The 27,844-nt window shown below is 47.5% G+C and overlaps 1 protein-coding gene across 1 annotated transcript; it reads right to left on the bottom strand.

Moving 5' to 3' along the window:
* Window positions 1-1,231: 1,231 nt before the first annotated feature.
* LOC147123741 (uncharacterized) lies at window positions 1,232-27,160 on the bottom strand. The gene is made up of 4 exons (XM_085975625.1): window positions 26,633-27,160; window positions 25,774-25,897; window positions 23,300-23,869; window positions 1,232-6,957 (listed from the first exon to the last, which is right to left on the bottom strand). The coding sequence occupies exons 1-4, from the start codon at window positions 26,732-26,734 to the stop codon at window positions 6,929-6,931; spliced, it is 825 nt and encodes a 274-aa protein (XP_085831751.1). The 5' UTR covers window positions 26,735-27,160; the 3' UTR covers window positions 1,232-6,928.
* Window positions 27,161-27,844: the final 684 nt, after the last annotated feature.

The following is a 27,844-nucleotide window of genomic DNA, read 5'->3' as shown; positions in this document are numbered from 1 at the left end:
CACGTAAATAAATCTGGAATAAAAAGCTACCATCAGTAATCATGACCACGAAACAATTGGATTGCGCTAAAATCCCACCTTGTTCACTAATGTCCTTCAGGGAAGGAAATCTGCTGTCCTTACTCGGTCTGACCTTTAACTGCCCTCTGAAATGGCCGAGCAAGTCGTTCAGTTGTGCCAAACCGCTCCTGTGGGAGCACCTTCACCTCACGGACTGCAGCGGTTCAAGAAGGCGGCTCACCACCACCTTCGCAAGGGCAATTAGGGATGGGCAATAAATGCTGGCCTTGCCAGCGAAGCCCACATCCCATAAACAAATATCAAAAATTCCAGGAGATTAAATTCCAGGAGACTCCGGTACATCCTGCAGAGTTGGAAACCCAACACACGACTCTGCCTCAGTACATGCAAAGTGTTGTCTTGTTTCCCCCACTCAATTCTTCACCCCCAGCCCCTCCCCACTAGTATTTGTTTTTGTACCAATTCACAACTTTGTTGTTTAATTGTGTTTGGAGGAGTTCCTTGACGTGGCCTGGGACTTTGAAAGTGCCACTGGTGTTTTAGTGACTGAATAAGCCCAATCCAGGTTTTACTGACTGGGGGATTTGGCAATTTAGTTACTGGAACTTTGGGGATCACATGACAGAATTCCACCAACTTATAATTCCATCCACTGTAACTTTCAGAAGGGAATTGGGTAAATGCTTGAAAAGGAAAAATTTGCTGGGCTACGGGGAAAGAGTGGGAGAGTGGGGTTAATTGGATAGTGCATTCAAAGAGCTGGCAGAGGCAAGAAGGGCTGAATGGCCTCCTTCTGTGCTGTATGATCTTGACCAGTCCCTGAGAGGACATTACCAGTTACAGCGAGAGTTAGTGATTAGTTTAGATTGTCATGTGTTGGGAGTTGGAGAGCAATTGGCCAGAGGTTTTTCCTGAATTGGCCATGTTTCTTTGTCTGTTTCCAGAGATAGCATAACTGGTAGGTAGGATGGCAGCATGTGAGGTCATATTGTCTACTGGATGGGGTGAGCTTAATGGGCCTGATAGTCTTCATCTACTTTTGTATATCTTTTTGTATGTGCAGACTGGGGAGTCAATCTAGGTCCCTCCTAGTGTGTGGCTCAAAGAATTCACCCAGTCAGTAATTAAGCCCAGGGACAATCAGAACTCATCTCTTCCCCTTTCTGTTCCCTTCAATGATCCGTGCACAAATCAGGAGACACACAGTAAGTTTGTTCATTTTCAATCCACGTTTATTTTCAGATGTTAAACTTTTCACATTTCAGTTATTGAAACATGACTTATAATATGCGAAATGTGATCTCCTGGGAGAGGCAAAAAACCAGACATAAAAACCCAGGCCAATTTGGGAAAAAAATCTGGGAAATTCCTCTCCGACCCCCTTAGGCGATCGAAACTAGTTCAGGAGATCATTATGGCCCAAATATTCTGAGACAATTACTTTCTCACTTCAACTCTGCTAACATCAATTGAACACAGTCCCCGGGAGCCTGGTCTTCAACAATCGCCAGTCTAGTTCTGTAGCAGCAGTCACAAACCCAATATTCAGCGATGACGAGAAACTGGTTGGCAGGTTGTCTGGAGTTCCCATTTCTGTCATTCCAGGTTGAATGAAAACTGTCCCCAATCATTTCTTTAAAGTGTTAACTGTGACATCGTTTAATTTGCTGGGAACATCCGTTCCTAAACATTGACAGGCCGAATTGGGGGTGGAATGTGGATCTAATTACCGGGATGCATCGGCACAATTTGCCTGAGGAAAATCTCTTAAGGCGTGACCTTTCCTGTTAAGACATTTTGTTAAGACGTCCTAACTTTGAAGGGCAAACCCACTTGTTTTTCCCCTCCCTCCCCGACTCCCGTGCAGTGTTAACTTTTAGCACACCCCAGAACCCAGTTTGTTGACACCCAAAGACAACCCAGAACGAGGAAAAGACATACCAACACTCCCCACTAGACCCAAGAGACAACCAGGTGGGTGGCAAATGCCGCGTCACTTGAAGAATGAAGAGGAGCTTACAAGGGAGCAGCTGACACGGGAACAGCTGACAAGGGAGCTGTGATCTTCATTCAGGCATTCTGCACACACAGCTGGTGACTAACCAAGTAGTACTGAGGACGAGGAGGGTGGAGGTACTTGTATGGGAACAGAGGCTTAAATGACCAGGACAGACGCAATAAAGTGAGCATTACCCATGAGTGCCGCACTGCTGGTATACCCTAATTTGACGGGCATTCCATCTCAACTGCCAGGCCATCAATCAGAAGCTGGCAGGACCCAAATCCAGATCCTTACGGTTCAGCTTACTGTTTGGATCTGGCGCTGGCACCCGTGAACAACACCCACTTTGATCTATTTGTCCTGGGAGCCGGAGAATCTGTTCACTTGCAGGTACGGTCCACCCTTCTCACCCTGAGTACCAGTTGGACAGTGCCCAGCAGTGTGTGGAGGATGTCAGAATGAAAAATTCCCTAAAAAAGGTAGGGTCCTCTATACTCTAAAAATGACTTGGATTTCTCCCGTGGGCTCCTGAAATCAAAGTGTGTATTCAACACCCGGGTATCCCTGAAGCACGGTTTGTGAGGTAACTAAAGGGTTAACCAGAACCACCACCTGCTGCAATTTCCTGGAGCATCCTGGAGATCAGGCAACCCTGAGCAACAGAATCCAGAAACAAAAGCACGAAAGACTATCGGGCCTCCGCCCCGACAGCCTGAGGTCCTCCAGCAGATTGGTGATTATCCGGTGATGCGAGCAAGTCGATCGGCCTGGTAAACCTCCCAAGTCCTGAAGGTGTTCTGGACTACCTCAGTGTGGATCATCCACTAGTTAGGGTGGACTACAGAGCAGCTGAGTGTGCCGACTGTTGTGTTGTCCGCCCCGGGCCAAATGTGGCACCAAGAGTGTCACCCCGTCATTCAAGCACCAATGGGAAGCAACGCGTCATCTTGACAGAGGGACCCAGGAAGGAGGGTCCCACCCTGTTTGTTGACTTACCGGACCCTTGTCATATTGTCTGTCTGCAGACACACTAACTTACCCTGCACCGAGTCTGAAAGTGGAAATGTCCTATTATACCGTTCACACCCCGAGCCTGTTGAAATGCCAAGTGAAATCACTGGCCGAGAAGACCATTCATCCTGTGGATACATTACTGGCAGAGTGATGGTCATCCAGAAGGCTCAACTGGAGAAATATCCCCAACAGTTGAGCCATCTGGATGACGATCACTCGCTCTCAGTTTGGATGGCAGAAGACCTGCCAGTATGCCCACTAGTAGGTGGTTCCTCTGATGGTCAAACCAAACATCCAGAGTGATCCACTTCCACAGGGAAGTACTGGAAATAGCCCACCCACACAACTCTGAGGTGGGCTATCCAGGCACGATCACTGCTGGGGGAGGTGGAGCTGGACAGGGTCTCGAAGGTTACTTGTTGCGAACTACCTGCATTCCAGGTCCTAATCTGGAATGACGGGCTAGCAAGATATAAAGGACATCGTGCTCCGGATAAAGCCTTGAATAGGCTGGTGGAGGTGAATGGATTGGTGGTGGCGAGTGGATGGTGGTGGTGAATGGATTGGTGATGGTGAGTGCGTTGGTGATGGTTAGTGGCTAGGTGGTGAGTGTACTGGTGTTGGCGAGTGGAAGGGGCCTATAGATGGGGTGGGCTAAGCTTCAAAGTGAACAGTGCCCCCTCACCCTTGTGTGGCATCTCGGGAATGCCTGAAGGTTCTGCTACAGCAGATCCTCCACTTGCTCGCCAAAGAAGCCCTCGGCACCAATGGGCATCTGCAGAACCTGAAGGATCCCCAAGGTGTGAGGACAAACTCAGTGGCGATGCAAGATCCACTGGACGATAGATCCTGCTCCTACATTGAGAGCACCCACACAGTCTGCTGCTGCAGCAGATGCTCTCTGAAGGTGGTCCTCTCTGGCAGGGATTGCTCCCTCAACTCACCTGCTGGTCAGTGAAGCCAGCCCCGGTGGATTTGGTGGCAGGGAATTCAGGATATGCGCCAAACCCTGCAGGAAGGTCTGCCAGACCCACATGTCCCACCATTTGGATTCTGGGGGGTGGAACAGGACTAGTTTCCTGGGCAGTTCCCTTCCTTCTGAGGCTTTCACGACTGAAGTTCGCCAGCTGTACCAGCGAACCTTAAGTTGTGAGGCAGGGTGGCGGGGCTGTCTACCTTGGCCATAACTGGAGCGCGCCTATCAAATCCGCCCAAACCGCCTTGGAAATTGGGTGGGGAAATCCAACAAAGGTCGATGCCTGAGGCCTTTGCAAGACCCCAGGTAAAGACTCAACCCCCACAAGTGATGGGACTTCCGGAACTCACAGTTTCAGACTCGAAGTCACCCTTGTTTTGAATACATGGAAAAGCCTCAACGCACGGAGGCCGTGGTCGACTCGGGCTCCCAGTTTGGTTTCTGGAGTGCACGCACCCTCCCTGGGAGTGCCTCTAGAGTGTAGTAGGGAGCGGCTGAAGGTGGGTCCACAGTGGTGGGTGGGAGCCACAGATCTATAAATAGAGATCTGCGGCTGCACTCACCAAAGTGGACATCACCCGCAGCATAGGTGACCCTGTGTAGGGTCGAGTCCACCGAGGGTGGTGCCCCCAAATGAGCTGGCGCCAACTGGAGACCAATGTCCCGGGGCTGCGTTGGTGTCACCAGAGGGGACGGATGCCTCTAGTGAAGGACACACCAACAGTAGCTGGTGGCGCTTGGGGGAACCAGCCTGATTCCGGCCCCAGTAGGAACGGACACCTCCGAACCAGCTGGTGCCAGAGGAGGACTCTTCCTCTATCCTGGGAGGCCTCGGTACAAGTGGTACCGGGGTTTCACCCGATGTTGTTGACTGGGATGGACTGGCTTTAACCAGCTCGTCCCATTCTACATCATCGAGGCAACAACCGGAGCGTCCACCCTTGAGACTTTCCTGTTCAGTCCCAACAGTTGGACCACCGGTCGACATCGGTCGGAGATGACTGTATGGACTGGGCCCTATCCAGTGCCAGTGCAGTTAACCCCGAGCAATGCCGAACTGAGCCTGGAGTTGGAGCAGGGTTGGTGCTTGATGCCGATGCGGGGACCTGAGTGCTGGACGTGAAGGTCCAGCCCAGGGGAGAACTAGGGAGGAGGGAGAGGGGCGTGGGAAATCTTTTAAAATGGGAAAGAAACGTGCCAGAAGGGAAAGAGTTGGTTTAACACCATCTCCAATCATTGACTGCACATTTAAATGGATCTGTTATTGGCCATCAAATAAAGAAATTAAAAGATGTACAGTTGATACTAAAGAAATGGATGGGGCACAGAGGGATGGGCGTGAGGGGTATTTCAGTGTTGCTGTTTCCTCCTTTGTGGTATCTCTGCTGGCATTGATGTGATTTTGGTCAGGACGTGTGATCCAGTTGTCTTTGTGGTTTTGTTACTGACAACTTTAGTCTGTTGGTAGTTTGATGAAACCGTCCATTTCCTCTCACTCATCCTGACACCAACCGTGTACCTGTGGCAGAAGAAGAAATCACAAAAATCACTTGATTGCAACAAGGACAATGATGGCATTTTATCGCTCCCCTTGTATAATAAAATATATAACCTGTAAAAGGATTTATCAAATTCCCTTTAAAAAGTCAACACCTGGGTCAGCATCGAGCTGTGAGGGCAGGTACCAAGCTCGGTCAAGGCAGCTCCAGTGGCATTACTGCCCAGGAGTACATTCTTCGAGTCTTAACCCTGAGCTCTCAGTACTGGTGAACACTTTGAGAAACTGATTATTCAGTCGTTCACTCTCCCTGTCAACCTCTCTTATTTAGACCTGTTCATTCAACACCAATCAACGGTTTCAAGAGGGACACTCTTGACCTTCTTAAATGGTCGGGCTTAGCTGTACCACAGGCTATCCCCGTGTCCAGGACAAGTTGATCAGAACAACCAGCATGTACTGACCTGCTTTCAGTTTCCAGGATTTGAGCCTTTATATCTGCACGGATTTTGCTGTAACTCACTCAGACTTTCACGGGGAATGATACAAGCAGGAACTACAGCTCCAAACACAGTTAGTCACAGTCAGTAAATAGTTGTCTACATTTGCAGAGCAGGGAGTGAGCATTAAACTCCAGGACTGGGAGGAGCCGGTCAGTCAGGAGCTGTGATGGGGCTCAGTAACCATCAGTAACCAGGCTCCGGGACCCAGACTACCTATGAGCAACACTATGGAAAAACTACCAATAACAAACTGAACTATTCCACCCGACTGTGCATCAACATTACTGTATCTGATAAACTTCATATTGCTCATTATGGCTTTCACTAATAATACAAGATAAACAGGTTAAGACATAGAAATATAGAAGATAGGAGCAGGAGTAGGCCATTCAGCCCCTTGAGCCTGGTCCGCCATTTAATGAGATCATGGTTGATCATCCAAATTCAGTACATTGTCCCTGCTTTCTCCCCATATCCCATGATTCCTTTAGCCTTAAGAAATATATCTAAGTCCTTCTTGAATATATTTAATGAATTGGCCTCAACTGCCTTTTGTGGTAGAGAATTCCACAGGTTCACCACTCTCCGGGTGAAGAAATTCCTCCTCATCTCTGTCCTAAATGGCTTACCCCTTATCCTTAGACTGTGACCCCTAGTTCTGGACTCCCCGACCATCGGGAACATTCTTCCTGCATCTAGTCTGTCTAGTCCTGTTAGAATATTATAAGTTTCAATGAGATCCCCTCTCATTCTTCTAAACTCCAGCGAATATAAGCCCAATCGACCCAATCTCTCCTCATACGTCATTCCTGCCATCCCAGAAAGACAAACCTGTCAAAGTTCACAAACCTCTGTCCACGCTGCTGGTTGATGATGTTTCAATTGTTCGTGTTGTCTTCACAGAGCAAAGCTGTTCAGATGTTCGAGCCGACCGCATTCAGTCCTAGACAGAAAAGCCAGTTAATCAGAGTCAGCTGCCTCACATTTATATAGTTTACAAAGCTATTGTGATGTCTCATCTCAGTGTGATGCGCAGTGTGAGGGTGAGGCTTACTCTGCGATGTCACGGTTTGACCCGTCCAATTAAAGGGGCCTCACCTTGCTACCATATTTGGTAAAAACCTTTGGGCTTAAGTTACACTGACTTGTTTCGCTAGAAAGCAATAACAGGTTTCCATGTGGGTACGACCCAGAACACAGGGTGTGTGGGCGATGGGCAGTGATGGCATTGTTTGCCTTCTACCAATTATGTTATGTAATTGCATACATTTAAAGCAACAGGAGTAGGCCATTCAGCCCCTCCAGCATTCAATTAGACCATGGCTGCTCTGCACCTCAAATCCATTTACCTGTCTTTGATCGATATCCCTTGATCAACTTAGGAGCAGGAGGAGGCCATTCAGCCCCTCAAGTCTGTTCTGCCATTCAATTCAAGCATGGCTGACCTGTATGTTAACTCCATTTACCCGCATTGGTTCCACATCCCTTAAAACTCTTGCCGAACAAAAATCTACCAATCTCATTTTTGAAGTTTTCAATTGACCCCCAGCCTCAATAGGTATGGGGGGAGAGTTCCACAATTCCGCTAGCCTTTGGGAGAAGAAGTGCTTCCTGACATCACATCCCTGACCAGGCTGTTATATCCGTGTATCTTAATGTTGTGTCCTTCAATAATCAGACAACAGACTGCAGGGAACGATTCAACAGGTGTTTACTGAATGAGGGTTACTCTAGAACTAAGTGTACAGATCACTACTCAGTGTTTATATACAGGTGTGGTCACTGCCGGTACTACAGTATACAGGAGCTGTAAAAAGTAGTTCTCTCCCTTAAGGTATATATACACTACATACATTACACAGGCTAACTATAATTTTAAGCTCATGCCCCTTTGTTCTGGATTTCCCCGCCAGAGGAAATAGTTTTTATCGATCTACCCGACCAACTCTTTGAACATCTTAAACACCTCAATTATATCACCGTTTAATATTCTGTACTTGAGGGAATACAAGCCCAGTCTCTGCAACCTGTTCTCATAATTTAACCCTCTGGACGTCCACACATACAAGATCCAGAGACACTCCCTTGTCCATGTTACTGACCTCCTCCAAAAGGTTATTAGATCAGTCAGACAAGACCGGCCCTTCACAAATCAATGCTGACTCTCATTGACTACCTATGAGCAATGGCATGGGAGGTCTACCAATGATAAGTGGTTACATAGAAACATAGAAACATAGAAGATAGGAGCAGGAGTAGGCCATTCGGCCCCTCGAGCCTGCTCCGCCATTCAATGAGATCATGGCTGAGCATCCAAACTCAGTACCCTGTCCCTGCTTTCTCCCCATAGCCCTTGATCCCTTTAGCCTTAAGAAATATATCTAACACCTTCTTGAATATATTTAATGAATTGGCCTCAACTGCCTTCTGTGGTAGATAATTCCACAGGTTCACCACTCTCTGGGTGAAGAAATTCATAGAAACATAGAAGATAGGAGCAGGAGTAGGCCATTCGGCCCTTCGAGCCTGCTCCGCCATTCAATGAGATCATGGCTGATCATCAAAATTCAGTTCCCTGTCCCTGCCTTCTCCCCATATCCCTTGATCCCTTTAGCCTTAAGAAATATATCCAACTCTTTTTTGAATATATTTAATGAACTGGCCTCCACCGCCCTCTGTGGCAGAGAATTCCACAGGTTCACCACTCTCTGGGTGAAGAAATTCCTCCTCATTTCAGTCCTAAATGGCTTACCCCTTATCCTTAGACTATGACCCCTGGTTCTGGACTCCCCGGCCATCATAAACATCCTTCCTGCATCTAGTCTGTCCAGGCCTGACAGAATTGTATAGGTTTCGATGAGATCCCCTCTCAATCTTCTAAACTCCAGTGAGTAAACTCCCAATCGACACAATCTCTCCTCATACGTCTTTCTTGCCATTCCAGGTATCAGCCTGGTGAATCTTCGCTGCACTCCTTCCATGGCAAGAATGTCCTTCCTCAGGTAAGGCGACCAAAACTGCACACAATACTCAAGGTGCGGTCTCACCAAGGCCCTATACAACTGTAGCAAGACATTCTTGTTCCTGTACTCGAACCCTCTTGCTACGAAGGCCAACATACCATTTGCCTTCTTAACCGCCTGCTGCACCTGCATGCTTACCTTCAGCGACTGGTGCACAAGAACACCCAGGTCTCTTTGCACTTCCCCTTCTCTGAATCTATTGCCATTCAAATAATAATCTGCCTTCCTGTTTTTGCCACCAAAGTGGATAACCTCACATTTATCCACATTATAGTGCATTTGCCATGTTTCTGCCCAATCACCCAATCTGTCCAAATCGTACTGGAGTTTCACGGCATCCTCCTCACAGCTTACTCTCCCACCCAGCTTTGTGTCGTCTGCAAATTTGGAGATATTACATCCAATTCCCTCGTCCAGATCATTAATATATATTGTGAACAGCTGGGGTCCTAGGACCGATCCTTGCGGTACCCCACTAGTCACTGCCTGCCACTCGGAAAACGACCCATTTATTCCAACTCTTTGCTTTCTGTCCGCCAACCAGTTCTCTATCCAAGTCAATACCTTGCCCCCAATCCCATGTGCCTTAATTTTGCATGCTAATCTCTTATGTGGGACCTTATCAAAAGCCTTCTGAAAGTCCAAATTCACCACAGCCACTGGTTCTCCCTTATCTATTTTACCAGTTACATCCTCAAAAAGTTCCAGTAGATTAATCAAGCATGATTTACCTTTTGTAAATCCATGTTGACTTTGTCCGATCCTGTCACTGCTTACCAAGTGCTCTGCTATTACATCTTTTATAATAGATTCTAGCATTTTCCCCACTACCGATGTCCGGCTTAGCGGTCTATAATTCCCCGCTTTTTCTCTACCACCTTTTTTGAATAGTGGGGTAACATTAGCTACCCTCCAATCCATGGGTACTGTTCCAGAGCCTTTCGAGTTCTGGAAGATGACCATCAATGCATCTTCTATTTCTAGGGCCACTTCCTTAAGTACCCTGAGATGTAGATTATCAGGCCCTGGGGATTTATCGGCCTTCAGTCCCATCAATTTTCCTAACACCATTTCCCTACAAATACTGATTTCTTTCAGTTCCATCCTTTCATCAGGCCCTATGTTCCCCGGCATCTCTGGGAGGTTATTTGTGTCCTCCTTTGTGAAGACAGAACCAAAGTATGAAGTTAGTTGGTCTGCCATTTCTTTGTTTCCCATTATAAATTCCCCTGATTCTGACTGTAAGGGACCTACGCTTGACTTCACCAATCTTTTTCTCTTCACATATTAAATTCCTCCTCATCTCAGTCCTAAATGGCTTACCCCGTATCCTTAGACTGTGACCCCTGGTTCTGGACACCCCCGCCATCGGGAACATCCTTCCTGCATCTAGACTGTCTCGTCCTGTTAGAATTTTATAAGTTTCAGTGAGATCCCCTCTCATTCTTCTAAACTCCAGCGAGTATAAGCCCAATCGACCCAGTCTCTCCTCATACATCATTCCTGCCATCCCAGGTATCAGTCTGGTTAATCTTTGCTGCACTCCCTCCATGGCCAGAACATCCTTCCTCAGATAAGGTGACCAAAACTGCTCACAATACTCAAGGTGTGGTCTCAACGAGGCCCTGTAAAACTGCAGCAAGACATCCTTGTTCCTGTACTCGAACCCTCTTGCTATGAAGGCCAAAATACCATTTGCCTTCTTAACTGCCTGCTGCACCTGCATGCTTACCTTCAGCGACTGGTGCCCAAGGACACCCAGGTCTTGTTGCACTTCCCCTTCTCCCAATCTATTGCCGTTCAGATAATAATCTGCCTTCCTGTTTTTGCCACCAAAGTGGATAACCTCGCATTTATCCACATTATACTGCATCTGCCATGCATCTGCCCAATCACCCAACCTGTCCAAATCATACTGGAGTTTCTCGGCATCCTCCTCACAGCACACATGCCCACCCAGCTTTGTGTCATCTGCAAACTTGGAGATATTACATCTAGTTCCCTCGTCTAGATCATTTATATATATTGTGAATTGCTGGGGTCCTAGGACCGATCCCTGCGATACCCCACTAGTCACTGCCTGCCACTCGGAAAAAGACCCGTTTATTCCAACTCTTTGCTTCCTGTCTGCCAACCAGTTCTCTATCCAAGACAGTACCTTGCCCCCAATCGCATGTGCCTTAACTTTACATGCTAATCTCTTACGCGGGACCTTATCGAAAGCCTTCTGAAAGTCCAAATACACCACATCCACTGGTTCTCCTTCATCTATTTTATCTATTTTACCAGTTACATCCTCAAAAAATTCCAGTAGATTAGTCAAGCACTTGGAAAACAGTGACAGGATCGGAAAAAGTCAACATGGATTTACCCTGGTGACCAACCTCCTCCTTGGCCGTAGCCCTCCTCTCCTCTACCGTAGCCCTCCTCTCCTCTACCGTAGCCATCCTCTCCTCTACCGTAGCCAGCCTTACCACGGAGGCAGCAATCATATCCATGTAGGTAGCCATCCTGTCCGTGTTGATGCGTTCATGCGCCACTGACTCCACAAAAGCTCTGCTCATGGACGCGATGGACTCCTCCATTCGCTCCACACTCGCAGCGACCCTGGAGACAAAACCTGCCAGAGACTCCTACAACTGTGCATGGAGTTCCATCACCTCTGATTTTATGGATGGACCCAGAGGCAGAGGGTCGACATGCAGCTGAGCCGAGCTGGCAGAGTCCTGCGCCATCTGACGAGGACTCTCCACTACTGTCCCGGTCTCCACATTCTGCTGATGCTCACTTGTGAGCTGTGATACACCAGATGACAGCACTACTCTATGTCCCGAAGGTCCCCCCGAGGTGTGAATATCTGCGCTGGTGCTGGGTGTGCTTATTTCTGCTGATGCTGCGCTCTCAGATGTTGCAGATTCCTCTGAGAAGTCTGGAATCTCAGGCTCTTCCTCCTGCACAGTGGGGACGGGGGCTCTCGATGGTCCTGTGGGGGAGTAATGGAAAGAGTTAGAGATGTGATGCCAAGGCTACATGCACATTGCATTTTGCAGATGATCATAAGTCCATATGATGTAGCTTCAGAATCATTATCAGCGACTCATGCAATGGCAATGAGAGAGATGGAAAACTATTGTGTCACCAGCTTGTGTGGGTGCACCTGTCTGTCCTCCCCCAACTTCCACCTCTGTATCATCCCCGACAATCTCCAGGACGGCTTCCTCCCAGGGGGTGAGCTGGGCTAATGAGGGTGGCCCTCCTCCTGTCCTGGCTCGCTCTCTCCTGTTATGAGCTCTCTTTTCCTGCAATGGAGACAAGTGGAGGTTGAGTGAGAATGAGGGAGTGAGTGTAGGGATTGCATAGCATTGATACTTAGAAGGAGACAAAGATGGAGTGAGGTTGCAAGACCAAGGGCCCTCCCTGTGTGTTGTCAGTTGTGTTCAAAGCATCAGAGCGAGAGGGAGTGTGAGGACTGCATAGTGGAATAGTTATGTGAATGTGAGCATAGAGAGAGAGGGAATGGCTAAGAGTGCATGGATGTGGGTGTCAAGTGGGATGTGGAGGAAGAGATTGCTAAAGCTGAGTGCTGGTGAGGAAAGGCAATGGGGATCAGATTGAGGGTGATGGAAACTTCATACTTACTTTTCCAGTGCGATGAAGGTCATGGAATCTTCTCCTGCACTGCATCCAGCTGCGCCGTGTGAGCCCCAAGGAGTTGACTTCCCCAGCCACCTGTAGCCACACGGCCTTGGTCTGACTGGGAGGGAGGGAACAGGCCCTTCCTGTTGGCCCTAGCCCCATCCAACAATGCCTGCAGTGATGCCTCATCAAATTTAGGAGATGATCTTGGCCTCCCGCTGGCCATTGTTCCTACAGGTTCCTGTGCCATCAAATGCCAAAAGGCTGGCAGCCTGCAGAAGAAGCAAGGCTTGTTGCAGACCTTAAATGATGTCGTCACTAAGTGAGTGGGCAGAAATTTGGCAGATGGAATATAATGTTGGAAAGTGTGAGGTTATGCACTTTGGCAGAAAAAATCAAAGAGCAAGTTATTATCTAAATGGAGAGAAACTGCAAAGTGCTACAGTACAAAGGGATCTGGGGGTCCTGGTGCATGAAACACAGAAGGTTAGTATGCAGGTACAGCAGGTGATCAGGAAGGCCAATGGAATCTTGGCTTTTATTGCAAGGGGGATGGAGTATAAAAACAGGGAAGTCTTGCTTCAGTTATACAGGGTACTGGTGAGGCCACACCTGGAATATTGCGTACAGTTTTGGTTTCCATTTTTAAGAAAAGATATACTTGCTCTCGAGGCAGTTCAGAGAAGGTTCACTCGGTTGATTCCGGAGATGAGGGGTTGACTTATGAGGAAAGGTTGAGTACTCTACACATTGGAATTCAGAAGAATGAGAGGCGATCTTATCGAAACATATAAGATTGTGAGGGGGCTTGATCGGGTGGATGCGGGGAGGATGTTTCCATTCATGGGTGAGACTAGAACTAAGGGGCATAATCTTAGAATAAGGGGCTGCCGTTTCAAAACTGAGATGAGGAGAAACTTCTTCACTCAGAGGGTTGTAAATCTATGGAATTTGCTACCTCAGAGAGCTGTGGAAGCTGCAACATTAAATAAATTTAAAATGGAGATAGACAGTTTCCTAGCTGATAAGGGAATTAGGGGTTACGGGGAGCGGGCAGGGAAGTGGACGTGAGTCTACGTTCGGATCAGCCATGATCCTATTGAAGGACGGAGCAGGCCCGAGGGGCCGTATGGCCTACTCCTGCTCCTACTTCTTATGTTCTTATGTCATATTATGCGACTTTCTGACTGGAAATACTCATTTGCGAAGGGTTCCCACATGTTGGAAATCAATCGGCCAATTGAGTTAAAATTGCATCAACCTCACACACCCATTTAGATTCGTGTGGGAAACACGAAATTCGGGGAACCCGACAATTCCCCACACCTGAGTTAAAATCGACCCCATCTAGTTTATTCAGGCTCGAAAAAATCAACACATTATGCAGATAAAAATTGGAAAAGAAAACTCACACAAGTATAAGGGAAAATGTGATCAGACAATTTACTTACCTCTCCAGCTCTCCAAAACTTCAAGGTAACTGCCTCCTGACAAAAATATGTACTAGCTGCTGGAGAAACTGGATATAATCAGGGTGATAAAAAAGCACATTTAATGCTTTAACAAAGAAAACACATTGGGCTAGATTTTTGGGGAGCCGTCAGCCGGGGTTTCAGGCATGTGGGAGGGGGGGAAATCCCAAATATGTGGGTCCCGACACCATCCCGCCCAAAATCCCGCCCCACGTAAGTTTCAGGGGCGGCGGGTACCCGCCCCGCACTGGGACCCGCCGAAACCAGGCGGGAAGGGATTAGTGCCAATTAACTGCCTGTTAACAGGTAGTTAACAGGCAGTTTTTAGCCTAATCCCTATTTTGAGGGGTTTCGTGTGGGATTCCCGATGGCTCCAAACCACGCCAGGTTAGAGCAGGCGGGCCGTCGGGTTGAAGGAGTTGCAGGGGTCGCGATGTTGGCGCTCAGGTGAGTGATGGGTGCATGAGTGCAAAGGTAAGTGTGTTTGGTGTGTCTAAAGTGTGTAAAGAACTTTTACTTACCTGTACTTACCTTAGCAGCCTTTCTTCCTGTAGCCGTCGGGAGCGCATCGCTCAGCCAGAACTGAAAGCTGAACGGCTGCGATCTGCGAAAAGTGACAGCCTTCAGCTTTGAGTGCCGGTGGGAGTTCTAACTGAGTCTGTGCAGAATGACTCAGCTTAGAACTTAGAGTGTCAGTGTTTCACAGCTTCAAACAGCTGTGAAACACTGATATTTCATCTGTCAAGAACTCTTGACAGATGAAATTTCAGTCTGTGACATCACCTGTTGCCGGGTGGCCCTTAATTGGCCTGCTGAGCCTGCTGGGTGGGCTCAACAAGGTCAATCAAGGGAAAATCACGCGGATTGGCTGGACGTCGAAGTAGGCAGGTCAAAAACCCGAAAGGGGTAGTCCTGCCTTCTTCTCGACAGGTTCGGCAAAATCTACCCCATTCAATTTACTTGGTGGGTTTTTCACAAGATGTTTAGGCGTCCACTCCTCATCCGAGTCACTAGAAACATACACACGGGGTTGGCGCCCACTGCTAGGTCTTGACATGAACGCTGGTTTTGGTATATTCAATCCTGTGAAAATTAAAATATTCCACTCATTTACAGCTGATAACAGCCTGTATTTAAATTGACAACTTACTGACGAAAGGTATCTGTTGAATCAAACCATTTTAGAATAATATCAGGTAAGAGCCGCACAGAGGCTTTCCTGTCATCAATGGCATCTGGATTTAAATCCAGCACAGATTGATCAGACGAAAAGGTGCTTTTATGTTATGCTGGGGAGCTGGGAGCACAGCACTCAGACCCATGCCCTCTAAGAGTCTTGTTCTCCCAGTATTTGTTTATGCCACTGCTCCCTATTGGACCCATTGGAGAGTCCAAAGGAAGGAAATTTACATTTGTGACAGCTGACGGTCACTCTTGTAATGTATATACCTTTAAGGGGGGAACTACTTTTTACAGCTCATGTATACTGTAGTACTGGCAGTGACCACACCTGTATATAGCACTGAGTAGTAATCTGTACAGTTCAGTTCCAGAGTGAGCCACGTTGAGTAAACACCTGTTGTACCATTCTCCTGCAGTCAGTGTCTTACTACTGACGGACACAACATTGGCGATGAGGCAAATTCGATCCTACCTGCAACTCTGCATCACCTCCCAGGGATTCGTTCCTGGAGACCAGTAGATTGGAGGTCAAGTCCAGAGACACGGGCGTCGACCACGGGCGACCGCCCAGTCATCCAGCAGAGATTCGAGAATTGCGGGGGAGGCTGTTGAGGGCCAGGCTTGGCTTTCCAGTCGCGGTTGTCCAGTGAAACGGGCTGGCAACAGGTAGTGCACAGACCCTTCCCGGACAGCGGCGGGCTAGAGCCCGACCGAGCGGCACAGCAAAGGGCCGAGCAGCGTCGACGGGAAAGAGAGAGAGAGGGCAGAGCACACAGGGCGCAGCCAGTGTTCAGGGGCCGAGCAGCGTCGAGGAGAGGGAGAGAAACGTGCAGAAACCCGCGAGGCACCGCCATTGCCACGAGGACCGCCGAGAGCGGCGTTGGCAGCAGCGCAGGAGAAGCGCGCGAAACCTACAGGGCACCGCCATTGCCACGAGGACCGCCTAGAGCGGCGTTGGCAGCAGCGGGGGAGGAAGGAAAGCGCGGGAGACGCCATTTTAAGCCATTTTAAACCACACCCAAAATGCCGAAGAGTGGCAGTATCACCGCATTTGACAATGAAGTCGAAGATTGGACTACATATGTTGAACGAATAGAGGTAGACCGCAAGGCAAATGAGGTGTCAGAGGACAAGAAAGTGCCGGTATTGTTAAATTTAATGGGTGCAAAGACGTATGGCTTATTACGAAATCTAGTAACCCCAGCGAAGCCAGTGGAAAAGAGTTTTGGAGACATAGTGACGATACTACAGGAACATTTAAACCCCACACCGCTGCTGATAGCAGAAAGATTCAAGTTTCACAAACGGAACCAGCATAAGGATGAAAGCAATGCTGAATATTTAACAGAACTGCGCAAACTATCGAAACACTGCCAGTTTGGAACGGGACTGGCAGATACCTTAAGGGACAAGTTTGTGTGTGGGCTTCAAAGTGAAGGAACCCAGAAACGGCTTTTATCTGAAAAGGACCTTATGCTGGACAAGGCTTTTAGCATTGCGGTATCATATGAAGCAGCAGCACGGGGCACTGCAGAGATACAACAGAGACCGCAAGAATATGGTACAAACGAAATGTCATACAGAACAGAGAAGTGCTATCGCTGCGGCAGAACAACACACGGCCACAATGATTGCTGGTTCAAAGACAAAGTGTGCAGACAGTGTGGAAAAGTAGGACACATAGCACGAGTCTGCAGGTTGGGAAAGAAAACCAGCAATAAGAAATCTCCAAAAGAAAAGTTCAAGAAGGTACATAAGGTGACGGAGAATAGTTCAGACAAACAAAAGAGTGGTACCGACTCCGAAAGCAGGGAGCTGAGTTGTCTGAAACTACATAATGTGATCAAAACGGAGGATCACCGAACCATTTGGGTCACTCTCAAGAGAGCAGGAGTCCAGATAAAAATGGAGTTGGACACAGGATCAGCCCTAACAGTCATAAACCGACGGGACTACAAGCGGCTATTCTCACACATACCCGAGAGACACAAAAATTATTTTGAAGACGTACACGGGGCAAAAGGTTTACCCCAAAGGAAAAATAAGGGTGATCGTTATATATAACGGTAAGGAAACACCAAAACTAGACCTGTATGAACATAGGGTCTGAGGAAAGGGTGGAACTGAAAGAAATCAGTATTTGTAGGGAAATGGTGTTAGGAAAATTGATGGGACTGAAGGCCGATAAATCCCCAGGGCCTGATAATCTACATCCCAGGGTACTTAAGGAAGTGGCCCTAGAAATAGTAGATGCATTGCTGGTCATCTCCCAGAACTCGATAGACTCTGGAACGGTACCCATGGATTGGCGGGTAGCTAATGTTACCCCACTATTCAAAAAAGGTGGTAGAGAAAAGGCGGGGAATTATAGACCAGTAAGCTTGACATCAGTAGTGGGGGAAATGCTAGAGTCCATTATAAAAGATGTAATAGCAGAGCACTTGGAAAGCAGTGACTGGATCGGACAAAGTCAACATGGATTTACAAAAGGTAAATCATGCTTGACTAATCTACCGGAATTTTTTGAGGATGTAACTGGTAAAATAGATAAGGGAGAACCAGTGGATGTGGTGTATTTGGACTTTCAGAAGGCTTTCGATAAGGTCCCGCATAAGAGATTAGCGTGCAAAATTAAGGCACATGGGATTGGGGGCAAGGTATTGACTTGGAAAGAGAACTGGTTGGCAGACAGAAAGCAAAGAGTTGGACTAAACGGGTCGTTTTCCGAGTGGCAGGCAGTGACTAGTGGGGTACCGCAAGGATCGGTCCTAGGACACCAGCTGTTCACAATATATATTAATGATCTGGACGAGGGAATTGGATGTAATATCTCCAAATTTGCAGATGACACAAAGCTGGGTGGGAGGGTATGCTGTGAGGAAGATGTCGTGAAACTCCAGCATGATTTGGACAGATTGGGTGATTGGGCAGAAACATGGCAAATGCACTATAATGTGGATAAATGTGAGGTTATCCACTTTGGTGGCAAAAACAGGAAGGCAGATTATTTGAATAGCAATAGATTGGGAGAAGGGGAAGTGCAAAGAGACCTGGGTGTTCTTGTACACCAGTCGCTGAAGGTAAGCATGCAGGTGCAGCAGGCGGTTAAGAAGGCAAATGGTATGTTGGCCTTCGTAGCAAGAGGGTTCGAGTACAAGAAGAAGGATGTCTTGCTCCAGTTGTACAAGGCCTTGGTGAGACCACACCTTGAGTATTGTGTGCAGTTTTGGTCGCCTTACCTGAGGAAGGACGTTCTTGCCATGGAAGGAGTGCAGCGAAGATTCACCAGGCTGATGCCTGGAATGGCAGGAATGACGTATGAGGAGAGATTGTGTCGATTGGGCTCATACTCACTGGAGTTTAGAAGATTGAGAGGGGATCTCTTCGAAACCTATAAAATTCTGTCAGGCCTGGACAGACTAGATGCAGGAAGGATGTTTCTGATGGCCAGGGAGTCTAGAACTAGGGGTCATAGTCTAAGGATAAGGGGTAAGCCATTTAGGACAGAAATGAGGAGGAATTTCTTCACCCAGAGAGTGGTGAACCTGTGGAATTCTCTGCCACAGAGGGCGGTGGAGGCCAGTTCATTAAGTATATTCAAAAAAGAGTTGGATATATTTCTTAAAGCTAAAGGGATCAAGGGATATGGGGAGAAGGCAGGGACAGGGTACTGAATTTGGAGGATCAGCCATGATCTCATTGAATGGCGGAGCAGGCTCAAAGGGCCGAATGGCCTACTCCTGCTCCTATCTTCTATGTTTCTATGTATTGCAAGATGGAGGACCACCATTACTGGGACATGAATGGATCCAGAAAATACAGCTGGATTGTAATTCCATACAAGCACTGACTGTGGCTGCCAAAAAGGATGACGATGTCACACCTGGGCGACTGTCAAAGATCCTAACCGACGCGCAAGAAGTGTTCCAGCAAGGACTCGGAACACTAAAAGGCATGACAGCAACAATTAAAATCGAAGGAAACGCAAGCCCAAAATTTTTTGAGGCCAGACCGGTACCTTATGCGATCCGCCCAGCTGTCGAAGCAGAGCTGGAGAGATTGGAACGTTCAGGAGTACTGTCCAAGGTAGACTGGAGCGAGTGGGCTACACCCATCGTCCCTGTGATGAAAAAGTCGTTGAGCAGCACGCCTGGGGAACCAAGGAAGGTTCGCATCTGTGGGGACGTTAAGGAAACAGTGAACTCAGTCCTTCACACCGTGCAATATCCACTTCCGCGGATTGAAGATATTTTCGCCTCGCTATCTGGAGGGAAACGCTTCACTAAGATTGATCTGGCCCAGGCGTATCTGCAAATGGAGGTAGAAGAAGCATCAAAAAAATACCTCACAATCAACACCCATAAAGGTCTCTACCAATACAACCGGCTGGTATTCGGGGTAGCATCAGCTCTGGCTATTTGGCAAAGGGCAACGGAACAAGTCCTGCAAGGGATCCCAGGGACCCAGTGTTATTTGGACGACATCCTGGTCACGGGCGAAAATGACAGTGATCACCTCGCCAACCTGGAGCAGGTGCTCACTAGATTGAAGGAATATGGGCTCCGAGCTAACCGCCCCAAATGCGAGTTTTTTAAAAACAGATCTTGTATTGTGGCCACGTTATCGATAAAGAGGGGTTACATAAGTCCCCAGAAAAGATTGAGGCATCAATCAAGGCTCCAGCACCGGAAAACGTGTCACAACTGAGGTCGTTCCTCGGGCTGGTAAACTACTACCATAAGTTCTTGCCAAATTTGTCTACAATACTACACCCACTGAACACCCTACTGCAAACTGGAGTGCCATGGAAGTGGAGTGACGAATGTAAATGAGCTTTCCAGAAGAGCAAAACACTAATCACATCGAAAGAGGTACTGGCCCATTTCAACCCAGCACTACCAATTCGGTTGGCGTGTGATGCGTCACCCTACGGCATTGGAGCGGTGCTGTCGCACAAATTCTCGGACGGCTCAGAGAGGCCAATAGCCTTTGCGTCACGATCACTAACCTCAGCCGAGCGTAACTATGCCCAGATTGACAGGGAGGCCCTCAGCCTAGTGTGGGGAGTGAAAAAGTTCAATCACTATCTGCACGGGCAGAAATTCACCTTGCTGACTGACCACCAGCCTCTTGTCTCCATTTTTAATCCGAAGAAGGGCGTTCCGGTGATGACTGCGCAACGACTACAAAGATGGTCACTCTTTCTAGGGGCGCACCACTATGAGATTGAATATAAGGGCACGAAACAGCATTGAAATGCTGATGGGCTATCACGCCTGCCACTGCCTACTGCAGAGGAAGCACCAGCAGTGCATCCTGTCGAAATATTTCATTCGACTATAGTTGAATACCTACTGGTAACTAACGCTCGTATGGCAAAGGAGACCCAAAATGACCCAACACTGTCTCGGGTATATGATTTGACGGTGAAGGGATGGCCAGCACATGGCGACTCACTGTTGCCAGCATTCTCGACAAGAAGAGAACAGCTGTCAGTGTGCCGGGGGAACTTGATGTGTGGATCCCGAGTGGTAATTCCACCCAAGTTAAGGGATAGAGTGCTAAATGAGCTTCATGAGGGTCATCTGGGAGGGGTAAAAATGAAAAGCCTTGCCAGGGCTTATGTGTGGTGGCCGGGAATCGATAAACAAATCGAGGACCTGACCAAGAGCTGCTCAGGATGCCAGAAAGTCCAAAATGCACCACCACATGCCCCTCTACACCCATGGGAGTGGCCCTCATCTCCATGGCAACGGGTGCATATTGATTTTGCTGGTCCATTCATGGACTCAATGTTTTTAATAGCCGTGGATGCGCACTCGAAATGGCCTGAGGTCATCAAAATGTCCTCCACCACCACGGAGTAAACTATTGCAGTCCTACGGACCATTTTTGCCAGGAATGGCTTGCCGGAACAGATTTGCTCCGATAACGGACCACAGTTTGTGTCCGAAGAGTTCCGGAGGTTTATGAAGAAGAATGGGGTAAGGCATTACACATCCACCCCGTATCATCCAGCCACAAATGGATTGGCTGAGAGGTTCGTACAAACCTTTAAGAAGGCAACATTCCGCTGCAGCACAAGGTGGACAATTTCCTGTTCGCCTACCGGAATGCGACACATGCAGTCACCAACCAGGCCCCGGCCATGATGTTCTTTAACCGAAGGTTAAGATCTCGCCTGGATTTGCTCAGACCAAACGTACGAAGAGATGTTGAGAGTAAGCAATTCCAGCACATCCATGAGAAGCCAACAAGGAGCTTCAATGTAGGGCAACCAGTCTTGGCCCGCGACTACCGAACAGAAAATTGGCAGCCAGGAACGATATGCACACGGCAGGACCCACTAATGTACACAGTGGACGTTGGGGAGAATATCGTGAGACGCCATGCTGACCAGATCCTAGAGTCACAGTAACAAGTCAACCCCATGCCTCGCCCATACGTACCTGGTGAGGAACCCGACGTACAGGTCGCATCTACCCCAGAAACAGTAGCATCGGAAGCTGATGACCCAACCGACGACAGGGTGTCAGAATCGCCTCCGCACCGAGAGCGAGACACTCGGGAAAGGCGCGATCCAGAAAGGATCAGAAAGCCTCCCCAAAGGCTGAATATATAAATGGACTATTTTCAGCTAACGTTGTATGTTAAAAGTGTTAATTGTAATTAGTTTGATATTTAATTGTTAAATGAGTGTTATGGTACTGTTAATCTAAAAGGGGAGGAATTGTAATGTATATACCTTTAAGGGGGGAACTACTTTTTACAGCTCATGTATACTGTAGTACCGGCAGTGACCACACCTGTATATAGCACTGAGTAGTAATCTGTACAGTTCAGTTCCAGAGTGAGCCACGTGTACCGTTCTCCTGCAGTCTGTGTCTTACTACTGACGGACACAACAACTCTCAGTTCCGAGGGAAAGGAAGGTCCTTGATGGCATCTGAGATGTAGAGCTTTCCTCCCTTATTCCAATATTTGCTGTTTTTATTCTTCATTTAGTTTTAATGACAATCATTTCGTAGTTTTGCACAAAGAGTGGGTATTGTCACAATAGGAGGTGTTCTGATAGACAGGTGAGATCAGGATCAGCCGTGCTGTCCCGCACATCACACAACTACCAACACTCAGACAGGATTTTTTCAAGGCAATTAAATTAATATTCTAGCAAAATACTGCGAATGCTGGAAATCCGAAATAACAACAGAAAACGCTGGAAAAACTCAGCAGGCCAGGGAGCATCCGTGGAGAGAGAAACAGAGTTAATGTTTCAGGCCAAAGCCCCTTCAACAGAACTGGAAAAATGCAGGAAATAGAATAGGTTTTAAAGCAAGTTAGGGGCTGGGAAAAGGGGGAGGGGATGAAAGAACAAAAGGGAAGGTCAGTGATAGGATAGAAAGCAGGAGAGATTAAGAGACATTGAGAGACATTAAGAGATATTCAAGGCAAGAGGAGGTGGTAATGGTGTAGGATTCGCAAAATTGGACTTTATATTAATAAGGGTCAAATGGCAGAAGAGGCCATGATTTTAAAGACTGTTTTAAAAGAAGCCCAGAAAAAGGGGCATACAAAATGGCCGCCATACCATGTGACCAGCTTATTGGGACACTTTAAAATGGTTCCTGCACAACCTCAGACAGATTTGTGGATTCAACCCACAGTACGTTCTGGAAGCCGTTCCTGAGAGAACGAAACCAGACCCACACGTATGCATATGGATTAGATGCAGATCTAGTCAAGATCGGCCTGGAGACAGAGGCCATCAAAATGTTGCCCCAAACAAAAGGGGACAATTTCATTTTCATGACAACAGCACCCAGGACTAGATAACAAGATCACCAGGCCATTAAAAACAATGAAGGTAATTCCAGACCAGAGATGGGCCTGTTACCAGCCGTTTAAGACATTTTAAAATATAATGGCTACCGCACTGTGCTCGCAGCCCGCCAAAAATTAAACAAAGACTAACCTGATTTTGGGCGGGAAGTGAAGCCTCTGGAAGAAAGGTATATCTGGAGAGACTTTTCCGCAGTTGGAGCAAGCTTGGAGAGGTACAGAGAGGCCAAAGCGAGTTGGAACGCAGACAGTTGAAAGCCTGCAGCTTGAGCTGGAAACACACAGCTTGAATCCGGACACCCAGAAGAAGCAGGCAATCGCAGGAGGAAGAAGAAAGCCAACATCGAAAAGGCCGTCTCAAAACCAGCGTTCCACCCCGGGGAAGCACATCGGGAAATCATCGACCGTCCCCGGGCCGTTGCCGGAACGAGAGGCCATCGACCCAGCTTGGGAGAAGAAACAATATAATAAAGGTCCCAAGAGAAGAAACCTTCCAGCCACCCCGGCTCGGGAGAAGAGAGAAAAGGAACCTGAAGAAGCGATGGGAGCCAGCACAAGGCTCCTCTAACCAGGGTCGAGCCGACGATCCTCGACCCCGCCGACATCCAGGCCCGCCGGTGTCCAGCCGCCCCCGACCCCCACCTCAGGAGAGAGGTGTGGCTCAGCTCGCAGGGGCGCCACGATCCACGTGGAGACGAAATGCCTGAGAGGACCAAACACAGACTCGATTTCAAAACCTTGCACTTCCTAGTGGGATTGGTGAGCATGTTTCTGGCCCTTCACAATCAGATCTAGATAGGTTTAATAAGGGGGTGGATTTAAGGGTACAATTAACATGAGTTGTCCCTCGATATTCCGTGTGTTTCCTTATTTCATGATGATCTTTGTAGAGTATATGATGCCTGTATTTGTCATAGTTAGTACTGTGTCGTTATGATTTGTTTTGTGTTGTTTTTCCCTCCCATGTACTCCCTTATCTGCTTGCATTTGATTTGATATTTTTCCTTATGCAATAAAATTTAATTTTGTTTCATCAAACTTGGTCTACAAGAGTTTTCTCTACATTGTAGTTCCTGCACCAAAGTCCAGAGTATAGAATCTAAGGGGCGAGTGGGTCGAACCACTCAAGGTTTTACGGTGCAAGAGAGAGAGGCCTCTAGAGAGAGAAACCTCAGGGAAATCTCTCAGGGAAAACCCCTTACAATGGGACAGGTTAAGTAATAAAGGATGGCTCTAGTTGGAGTGTGAATTGCACTGGCAGAATGAAGGACAGCTGCCATGTGGGAGGGAAAAATATATATATATATATTTGATAGGGGCCGAGGTTATGATGTGAAATTGTTGAACTCTATGTTGAGTCCAGAGGGCTGTAAAGTGCCTAATCGAAAGATGAGGTGCTGTTCCTCGAGTTTACGTTGAGCTTCCGTGGATCAGTGCACGAGGCCAAGGACGGTGAGGTCTGAGTGGGAATGGGGCGGTGAATTAAAGTGACAGGCGACCGGAAGCTCAGGGTCCCCCTTACGGACTGAACGGAGGTGTTCCGCAAAGCGGTCACCCAATCTGCGTTTGGTCTCCCCAATGTAGAGGAGACCACATCGTGAGCAGTATACTAGATTGCAAGAAGTACAAGTAAATCGCTGTTTCACCTGGAAGGGGTGTTTGGGGCCCTGGACAGTGGGAAGGGGGGAGGTATAAGGGCATGTGTTGCATCTCCTGCGCTTGCACGGGAAGGTGCCGGGCAAAGGGGAAGGGGCGCTGGGGGTGGCAGAGGAGTGGATTAGGGTGTCGCGGAGGGAGCGGTCCCTACGGAATGCTGAAAGGGGAGGTAAGGGGAAGATGCATTTGGTGGTGGGATCACGCTGGATGTGGCAGAAATGGCGAAGGATGATCCGTTGAATGTGGGGGCTGGTGGGGTAAAAGGTGAAGACAAGGGGAACCCTATCATGGTTCCGGGAGGGAGGGGCAGGGGTGAGGGCAGAAGTGCGGGAGAAGAACGGACACGGTCGAGGGCCGTGTCAACCAGGCTCGAGGGGAATCGTCGGTTGAGGAAAAAGGAAGACATGTAGGAAGCACTGGTATGGAAAGTGGCATCGTCAGAGCAGATGCGGCAGAGACGGAGAAACTGGTAGAATGAAATAGAGTCCTTACAGGAAGCGGGGTGGGAGGAAGTGTAGTCCAGGTAGCTGTGGGAGTCAGTGGGCTTGTAGTGAATGTTTGTCAATAACCTATCCCCAGAGATAGAGACGGAGAAGTCGAGGAAGGGAAGGGAAGAGTCAGAGATGGACCATGTGAAGGTGAGGGAAGGGTGGAAATTGGAAGCAAATGTGAATGAAATTTTCTAGTTCAGGGCGAGTGCAGGAGATGGCACCGATAGTCATAAATTAATATTCAGTGAATCATAGGATGGAGGTGCTGCATTTCCTGATATGCGTTCCTAATCTGTGCCAGCAGCAGTGAGATGGAAAATCCCAGCCAAAGTAACCACATATGAGGAGAACATTCACTTGGGTGTAATATTGGAAGAACTGTATGCCAGTACGAATCAGGGTGTTCAGGACAGGAAGGGAGAAATGTTGAAAGGAAGAAAATAATTGATTTTGTACAAACCTATTGCAAGCATGGTTTCATAGTTCTGCTGCACTTTCTTATAACGGATGTCTACCCATTCACTTAGCTCTGCCCAATCATCTTTGGAAAGATACACGGCAATGTCTTTAAGCTTCTCGAGAATCTGGAGAAATAAAATGAATGTAATTTCTGATACATCTAGGCATTAAATCTGTAATCTTCATAAACTAGAGCTCTACAAATGGAAGATTAGCTACCCTGTCAATCTGCCAATCTTTAAAAGAATATCCTCCACACCACTTGAATGGGCCGGCACAGCCAGGCGTTATTGGGAGCCATCAATATCGTGGCAGCATGATGTTGAAATGTCTTGAAGGAAAGTTGTCTCAAGGCCTTCTACAATCAGTGTTGGTGCTACCTTGCTCCAGAGGATGTCATAGAGTCATAGAGTTATACAGCACAGAAAGAGGCCCTTCGGCCCATCACGTCCGCGCCGGCCATCAAGCCCTGTCTAATCTAATCCCATTTTCCAGCATTTGGTTCATAGCCTTGTATGCTATGGCATTTCAAGTGCTCATCCAAATGCTTCTTGAATGTTGTGAGGGTTCCTGCCTCTACCATCCTTTCAGGCAGTGAGTTCCAGATTCCAACCACCCTCTGGGTGAAAAAGTTCTTCCTCAAATCCCCTCTAAACCTCCTGCCCCTTACCTTGAATCTATGCCCCCTTGTTATTGACCCCTCTACTAAGGGGAAAAGTTCCTTTCTATCTACCCTATCTATGCCCCTCATAATTTTGTACACCTCAATCAGGTCCCCCCTCAGCCTTCTCGAAAAGCAAAACAAAATGGTTAAAAATGATACCACACACCATCCCCTTTTCTAAATTATTCTTCCTCACCTTCTTTATGCTCACATGCAACATTCCATAGAAAACCGTAGTCAAACAACTTCCAGCAGGTTCTTTGGTACTGCTGTTTTTGAGCCAGTTGTTCAAGGACATCCATAGTGAATGCCTCCGATTCCTCCCCTTCAGTGTGAAATTATTTACACTCACCCGAACGTCATAGTCGAGATCAATCTAGTAACTTCAGGGAACACAGCACAACACCATTCAGCAAGCTTCGCCATGTTATTTACAATGGTAGATCTACTTTTTCAACCTCATTTTTCCCCACTTTAAGTATCTATCCCCTTTTAAATACCTGAATTAAATCTGCATCAATGGCCTTCTGTGGTCGTGCTTTTCACAATCCAACTACATTTTGCGTTAAGAATTTTCTCCTGGATTAAATGTTCAACAGCTGAGTTCTCATTTTAAATAGATGTCCCTTTATTACAGATCTCCCTATTAGCAAAATGAGTATTGGAACTCATCTATCTTGTCAATTCCCTTTTTAATTGTTACACAGGATGTGGTCAATGCTAACAAGACCATCTTTAATGCCCATCCCTAGTTGCCTTGAAAAGATGGTGGTGGACCTTCTATTTAAACACCTCGATCAGATCACTCCTCATGTTTTGGGAGGTTTGCTCAGTCTCTGATCAGACCTAAAGTAATAATTGGAATAGGAAAGGCAAATCCACAGCAGTACTTTCAGTTAAATTGTAACTACAAGACTAGGATAAACCTGGTAAAAGAGAAGTTCAGAACTATGGTCACAGCAGGAATTATCAGTACCTGAAGTGGTCACTGGGGAGGGTAGTAGAGGCAAAAAACTAAAAATGAATTAATTTAAGCAGTTAGATATTGTGATAAGGGAATTTTAGGTTTCTACTGGAAGGATAAGTTCGATGGGCCAAATGGTCTCACTGCTCAATATTAATGTTGGTGATCCAATCTAAACACTGGGGAACTCAGCCACTCCCTACTGACAGTATTAATGTGATTGGTATCTTTTGGGACTGAGCAGCTGAATCTTCCCCATCTCAAGGCAAACAATACATTTCTCCAGCATTTTCTTTCTGGTTTCCATTTCAAATCTGCCATCATCTCACCTCCGATTTCCTCTTCTCAGACATGGCCTTGCCTTCTTCAGTATCTTCCCTGTCAAGCTGAGTTTTGCCCAAACCTTCCTGAGGTTGGCCACCTTATTTACTCAACTTTTCCCTC

The sequence above is a fragment of the Somniosus microcephalus genome, chromosome 2 (genome assembly GCF_052327205.1).
Source record: "Somniosus microcephalus isolate GS21.2 chromosome 2, FLI_Smic_1.0, whole genome shotgun sequence".
Taxonomy (NCBI): Eukaryota; Metazoa; Chordata; class Chondrichthyes; order Squaliformes; family Somniosidae; genus Somniosus; species Somniosus microcephalus.
Note: the sequence above shows the minus strand (reverse complement) of the source record. Positions and strands in the feature narration are given on the sequence as shown.

What these genes read in the sequence shown, in the direction of transcription:
- LOC147123741 (XM_085975625.1), bottom strand. Translation starts at nt 26,734, where the DNA reads ATGTCCTTGAACAACTGGCTCAAAAACAGCAGTACCAAAGAACCTGCT. An exon ending in TGAAACCATGCTTGCAATAG is followed by an intron (nt 23,870 to 25,773) that starts GTTTGTACAAAA and finishes TGGTCCTCTCAG; the next exon opens with GCATTTCGTCTCCACGTGGA. An exon ending in CACTTCCCGCCCAAAATCAG is followed by an intron (nt 6,958 to 23,299) that starts GTTAGTCTTTGT and finishes TTTTCTGTCTAG; the next exon opens with GACTGAATGCGGTCGGCTCG.